The 7,500-nt window shown below is 35.7% G+C and overlaps 1 protein-coding gene across 1 annotated transcript; it reads left to right on the top strand.

The window, feature by feature from the left end:
• The first annotated feature begins 415 nt into the window (after positions 1-415).
• Positions 416-5,859, top strand: LOC105456760. Its single transcript, XM_011701044.1, has 6 exons — positions 416-562; positions 760-833; positions 1,388-1,550; positions 1,909-2,097; positions 3,618-3,726; positions 5,424-5,859. The coding sequence occupies exons 2-6, from the start codon at positions 764-766 to the stop codon at positions 5,619-5,621; spliced, it is 729 nt and encodes a 242-aa protein (XP_011699346.1). The 5' UTR covers positions 416-562; positions 760-763; the 3' UTR covers positions 5,622-5,859.
• The last annotated feature ends 1,641 nt before the right edge of the window (positions 5,860-7,500 follow it).

Below are 7,500 nucleotides of genomic sequence, written 5' to 3'. Positions count from 1 at the left end.
TGGAAAAGCGCACGTGGCGTGCGGGCGCGCGTTCGGCCTCAATTCGGCTCGCTATAGTTTTTCGTGTTTCACAATCGGCCGCGATAGATCGAAATGAACGCGCTGACGCGATATCGTATGTACGATTAGAAGATCCCGCGCGCGTATCCGATGCCGACGACCTACATATATATTAAATAAGAGGCCCGTGCCGCTCGCGCGGTATGTTTTTCAATTACGGAATCGCTCGTCTACTCGTCTCTCTTATCGTATAACGCGACATGTACACGACGGACGTCCGCAAAGCGCAAGGACAATTGCACAATTGCGCGCGACACTTACAAACGACTTAACTTACAAACGATTCGTGCGTAATTATCGCCCGACGTTGGTATACCTTGCCGAACGCCGGGAGAGCAATACCTATATATAATGCCGAACCGCGCGACACCGGGCATCAAGTAACTCCACGGTGTCGACCCGCCGCTCGCTTCGACGCACCACACCGGCCGGAGTGCATATCTGCCAGGAAAGATCTACCTCTCGCCCGCCCGCCCCTCCCCCCTTTCCGAGGAACACCCAGGTACGTTTTTTCCACGTCGTTAATTCGCCGCGAACGGCTCACCGTTTTTCCGGATAGTGGCAAATTCGTTGGCTTTACGGAAAAATAATAGTCCTTCCGCCCCGACTCGTCCTCCCTCCCTCCCTCCACCACTCCCGTCCTTTCCCTTCGTCTTCGGCGAGCTCGGCTAAATTGACTGTGTTTTCTACTTTGCGCAGAAAAATGAACCTCCTAGCGTTCGGGCTTATCCTGATCTGTTGCCATGCCTGGGCGATTGAGACAGACGATAATTGTAAGTAGATACCTATACTTCTTTCCCTCTAATCTCTCTCTCTCTCTCTCTCTCTCTCTCTCTCTGTCGAGGAGGATGTACACCCAATAGACGTGCCTCGCCAGAAATATATTGCTGTCTCCTGCAATTATATCACATCCCTATATCCCGGTCTATTTTTGAACCGGGTCTACTTTTAAGTCGCCTATTTTTAAACATTCTATTTTTCAGCCGTCCGTTTTGGACACCTCCTTCTGGGGAGGAATTTTTGATAAGAGAGATTTCAGACATTATATAACTGAATAAGTCTATTTATGAATGGGGTTTATTTTCGCGCGGTCTATTCCTCATCGATATCAATTTCCGCGGTTCTGCAGAGCGCGTACTTCGCTCCGTACTTCGCGTTTCTTTTTTTTTTCTTAGTTACGTAAGTTCTCTTGCCGACGATAATATTCCATCGGAAATACTGTCGCATCAGCAATCGTTGTTACTCAATATTGAATATTCAGTGTGTCGTCAACATTTTTATATACGTTTTAACGCTGATTATACATATGACGCATACGTACGTTCAGTTGTAGAGCCCTTCGCGCAGAAAAGAACAAAGTTAGAAGAAGCCCTCGAGAAGTTAAGGACCTTGCTGCGAAATGGAGGGGAGGGATTTCCGGTCCTCGATCCGTTCATCAAGGACAGGCTGCCTCTCAAACTTAACGAATCTATTCCTGCGGGTAACATAGAGTGCGTGTCAGTTTGGTACTTGAAGTGAACGCACGTTGATTACAAACGCGTTAAATCAATATAATTCACCTAGATTCAGGCTGATAAAGAATGTCACGATTATAAGCTGTTAATCGATATCTCTTAAGTCCTTAATTCCCAATTGTTGTCATATATTATCGCGGTAGATTACATGTTTACACTTAAACAGAGATGTTTTAATAATACAGTACGGCCGGGCGACTTAATTTAATGTGTATCACGCGTTATGTATGACACGACAGTCAACACGTGTTAAAAAAAAGAAAAAATGATATCTCGTCATTAGGAACAAAGTTTAATGACGCAATTTTTTTATTTTTTTCATCGTACATCTCAGGTTTGACGGGCTTTTCACGAAAATCAATGTGACTGGCATATCCAACTACACGATCAACAGCGCTGACTTCAAAATATTTGGTTTGAAGCTCCACGCAAACCTGACTTGGCCGACAATCACCGCGAATCTTAATTATACCATGAATGGCAAGGTTCTCGACTTCGGAATTTATGGAACTGGAGGAATGGAGTAAGTATTCTTCTAAATCTTTTTTCGAGAGAAATCTAATTATTGTACTTCGACGAGTTCGCGTTTCTTGCAATATCCATACGCGAAAGGGACCTCGCTGCCAATTTTTATGTTTTATTAATTCGCCAGTAAGAGACGGAAGGAATTAAATCTATGTAATAAGCTTTCAACGCAAGTGCATTAATTTCAATTATTATAATAATACACTACCGCTTATCTTTACCGTATCGTGATTAAAATACAAAATCATATGTTTATCGTTACATAATAATTATATATTATAGCAAGAGAAAGATCGCTTCGGCCTATCCTCGTGAAGAACGTACGCTTTTTTTCCACTCCGCGTGCTTCATCTATATTTAACTACAATGCTTGAAATATGCACGTGAAAAAAAAAACGAGAGCTCCGCTGGGGATGACTGACAATGAGTTGGCCGTTTTTCATTCAGGCGCTTTCGCGACTTTATCAGGCAACGCCGACTGCGACAAAGCGCGTTATTAAATCGTGACTGAATTTATATATGCCTCGCGGCGAGGCACGCGATCGCGCGCGATCTCGTGCGTTCACAGCCTTCTTACGGTGGTCAGGCTCGCCCGTTAGCGGTACGCGGTAAGCTCAATCGAGATTGCTTTGACTGGGAATTTAAACAGGGCCTTTTTTTCTCCCGGAGATTTAAATAATTCATCATTCCGCCGTTAAATTCAACGATAAGCTTATATTTGAACGGATCTTTTCAACGCGCGCAAAATCAGGAAAGGAGATCCGTTTGCGCGGCGGCGCTTATTTAAGATTTAAAGTAATTAAAAATCAGAAGGTCAAAGGCTCAGACGATAAAATAAAGAGTTATGAGCCAAGCTAGATCTTAGTGCTCACAAAATTATAACAGATATTAAAAAATTTGACACATTTACGAACGTTTCGGCCTACATTAGGAGGCCGTCTTCAATGTAACGATATTTCGCAAGTCTCTAGTTATCGCAGCCTTTATGTTATCAAGTCTTTAGTTGTCACAATCTTGTGTAGTCAATCATAAATTAGGTATATTTTAATTGTACTCTCCTTCAAAATTCTCCCACGATGGAAATTGTACGTAATAATTTATACGGAAGTGTGTGCAGTCATGACAAGTTCCACAGTAATGATTATTAATATATGTAACGTAAATTAGTCGGAGACATGTCAAGGTTTACTATTGCAATTATTAAAATGATTAATTATTTTATTGGCAAACGCTCCAAATTTTTTTCTAATTAAGCTCCTGTCTTCAAAAAAATTACAACGCACATTCTTTTCTCAAAAATTTAAAAAAAGTTTTTTAAATAAACATTTGACAATTCTCAGAAAAAATTTTAAAGCTAAAAAAGGCGCGCTCGGCGAGCGTGCTATCAGCGCTATTGCAATTGCATTCTATTGTTTTACGTCTAATGAATAAGAAATAGAATGACGCAATAGCTGAACTGCGCTGACAGCGTGTGTCCAAAAAACGAATCTTATAATTAAATATATATTTAATTTTCAGTGCAGCCTTGCATGACTTAAACATTCAGGTTGACATGAGTTGCAATTTGAAGAATTCACATGTTCAAGTTAAGCAAATGTCAACGAAGATTTCCTTGAGAGCATTAAATGTAAGTAATTAAGCTTACAGATTCTTTCATTGATTCTTATATATAAGGTATTCCGAAATTCGCGAATCAAAATACTATAGCAAAAAAGTTCTCGAAAAAACAAGTGATAAAAAAAGTATTCGTCATTCTTTTCATTCCGAGCAATAAATTTTAATATATAAATGTTAAAAACAGTCGAATTAATTACAGTTAAAAAATTGTCAAGCATTTTTTAATAGCTAATTTGTGTATGACAATGTTCAGTGAAAAGTATATGAATGAGGTTTGACTGTGATATGAATAAGAATAGTGACAATCAAGTTGCAATCAAGTGACATACATTCGAGTCATTATTTCACGACAATAATTCTGATCAGTTAAATTTTCTATTCATCCGTACTATTTCAAAGGAAACTTGATCCCTATTGCTTGATTGCAACTTCTCAAATCTTATTCATATTTTTTTATAAATATACAAATTAGTTCTACAAATTACTAAATTAGTAACATGGTAATAATATATTTTCAACAAAATTGTAAAATTTGTGACGTTTGTATTGATGCGCGATTTGCGATAGACGGCCGTTTGACCGTAAGTGGTCAATTTTGAAATTTGTACCTCAGAAACTACTGCTCGATACGAAAAAATGTGACGAATGCTTTTTTTTATTATTTTTCGAGAACCTTCATGCTGAAGTATTTGCGATTTTTGGGACGCGTTGTATATTTTTCAAAATGTAAAGAAAGTTTAATTAAATATGAAAAATCAAAAATGAAAACGATAAAAAATATTTAATAGAAGCTGATTCAAATTATGTATAACATCTCTCATTTCTCAATCAGATATTATTCGATTGTACGGAATGTAATCCTAATTAATTTTCTGTTACTATAATTATTTTCATTTTTCCGAATTTCCAACACAATTTCCTTTCAACTTTACATATACCTCAGATATAAAATTTTCTCGTACTAACATCTATTCTTCTCATATCAATATGAGCTTCTATTACAAGTTTTTTTTCACAACGTCACGCATATTTACTTTTTCAATAACATAAAAAATAGTTTATTAAATTTGCATCGCGTTAATTAGTAGGAAAATTAATTTCTTGGTTAAATTAGTAATTATACGAGAAAACTGCCACTTGTACGATATTGAGTTAACACTGCCACGTCGTTTCTTGCTCTTCAATTTGCATATATAAAAAGGCGACCCAGTCGCCGCTGCCGCTGGCAGAGATATCGATCTTTTACAAACAGCCATTATGGAAAAGACTCGAAAAATCTCCAATTCACTTAGCTAAAAAATATTTTACTGAACTCCTAGAAATTTCTTGCTTAATTATAAGCATGTGCATTTATATGTCAAACAATATACATATATTAAAGTAACAACGTGAATAGTTAAAAGATTACGTAGAATAAAGAAATAAATTGACTACGACTGCAAAGTCAGTTAATTTAATCATTGATATTTCCATGAAAATTGATTTAATTTTCTTCATCTTGACAAATTATTTATTTTAATTGGAAAAATCACAATAAATATGCAACGACTCGAATAGAAGCTGAATAGAGGTAGAAAAACTAGATTCAAGTCATAACGTCTCTCATTTTTCAATCAATTCGATTGTGCGGAATTAATTAATTTTCTGTTATTGATTATTTTCATTTTGCCGAATTTCCAACGAAATTTTCTTTTCTCTCGCTCGCAGTTTCACGCAACGGGTCTCTACAATGACGAAGGTATATCCGACATATTGAGCAAGACGATCTCCGAAGTGATGCCTAAACTGATCAAAGAGAACCAAAAGGTAATTGTGGACAATATTAATCAAGTCGCCACAGAGATGCTCAACGATTACCTGAACACTATAACGCTTAAGGAGCTGCTGAAATTGTTAGGTCTATAGGGTAATATTTTTTCGTCGTGTTCGATGCCGCGCTATCGTTCGATCAGTCATTTCTACAATCGCAATCGTTCTCACTCGATTAAACGATACGTACAATACAAACGTATGATAATACACTCGAAGAGCGTTGGTAACAAGTTTTACTCACGTCGAGGATTAAAAAATCCTTAACCCGCTTTTGCACTAAATTTATTTCTGTATGATATGCCAATAAAATCAGTATTAAAACCACAAAAAAGCTGCTTCTTTCTTTACAATAAGATTCCCCTTTCATTTTTTCGTTCTTTATGTCTTTGTGATAATATTAAAATAGGACGTACCATCTTCTCAATGCATAATATATAATAAAGTACGAAGGAGAGAAAAAAAATATGCTTTTATATATTTTTCATATAAAGTTATCTCTGGAAAATGAGTGCGTAAATATATTTTTTACGCTCTAAATATATACTAATAAACAGAAGCGATATCACGTGAACGTATTAAAAATACAGTCGTTCACGTGATATCACTTTTGATATCGCTTCTGTATTGTGTTTTCAATACGTTCGCGTGAGATACCGCTCGTTAATATTTTTCTATCTAAACAGAAAATAAGATGATGCTACAAAATCCGCGATTGAGGGAAAAACAAAAGAAATCTAAAGTTCAAACAATTTAATCGCTTTTTTTTACAGCATGAGTATTATGATACCTCTCCATAGATCACAACAGATCTCTCTAGGTCGCGATGACACTCTGGCGTCTATCGCTCGTTCTCTCTCTCTCTCTCTCTCTCTCGCTCTCTCTTTAATAATGATATAATACCTCTCCACTTATCGCGCGATCTTAAATTAAAATCCCACAAAAAACCGATATATTAAAATCGAATTATTCGTTTATTAATTATATGCGTATCTATCGAAATATGTATAAAGCAATATTTATCTTATTGTTCAGATTTTATCAACTTGCAGTTACATAATGCTTGCGAATAAGTATCTATCGAAATATGTATATAAAGCAATATTTATCTTATTGTCCAAATTTCTCTTATCAACTTGCAGTTAAATAATGCTTGCGAATACATAATGTTATCTGTGATATGATAATGTTTTTGTGCGCGATATTAATTTGTCGATCCTAGTAAACACATCGCGATTTACAGTGTACCTTCTCCATTCAGGACACACAAACTTGTTAGCAGAGAGAGAAACGCAATTTTGACAGAGACTTTTATATTTCTATATAAATACGTCACGTATGCGATATTATTAGACTAATATAAATTGTTATTGTTCATGAAAAAAATAGTTCCGACATAAAAATAAAATTATAACAAAATATTCTTTTGTCAAAACTATAAGGACAGTCAGATTAACAATTTTTTACATTTTTATACGAATGTATCAAATATTTATTTAAGACTCTATTATCATCAATATGAATTTTTATTGTTCATGAAAAAGATAGTTTTAGTTCTGACATTAAAAAACGAGTTATAATCACACGAAAATTTCTTTTATCAAATATACAAGGATATAGTCAATTATATTAATAATTGACTTTCATGTTTTTATACGAACGTGTCAAATATTCGACTATTAGATCAATATGAAGTGTCGTTGTTGCGTGAAGAAACAGCTTTTAGTTCTGCATAAAAAAAAATATATGTTATACTAACACGAAGTGTTCTTTTATCAAATATGAGGATCGCGTTGTGAAATAAGTTTAAAATAAGATTCCTACAATTTTTAAATTCCTGATCGTCAAAACTGTGCATTATTCCTATATATGTGTATATATATGTATACGTCACTTGATTGCGTTACACAAGTTGCAGCGTAACAAGCTGACTTATAATCTAATCTCCGATCTAATCTCTCTCTCCGGTCTCGAT

The sequence above is a fragment of the Wasmannia auropunctata genome, unplaced genomic scaffold, assembly GCF_000956235.1.
Source record: "Wasmannia auropunctata unplaced genomic scaffold, wasmannia.A_1.0 LD335556.1, whole genome shotgun sequence".
Classification (NCBI taxonomy): domain Eukaryota; kingdom Metazoa; phylum Arthropoda; class Insecta; order Hymenoptera; family Formicidae; genus Wasmannia; species Wasmannia auropunctata.
The sequence above is the reverse complement of the archived record's forward strand: the minus strand, read 5'-3'. Positions and strand labels throughout refer to the sequence as shown.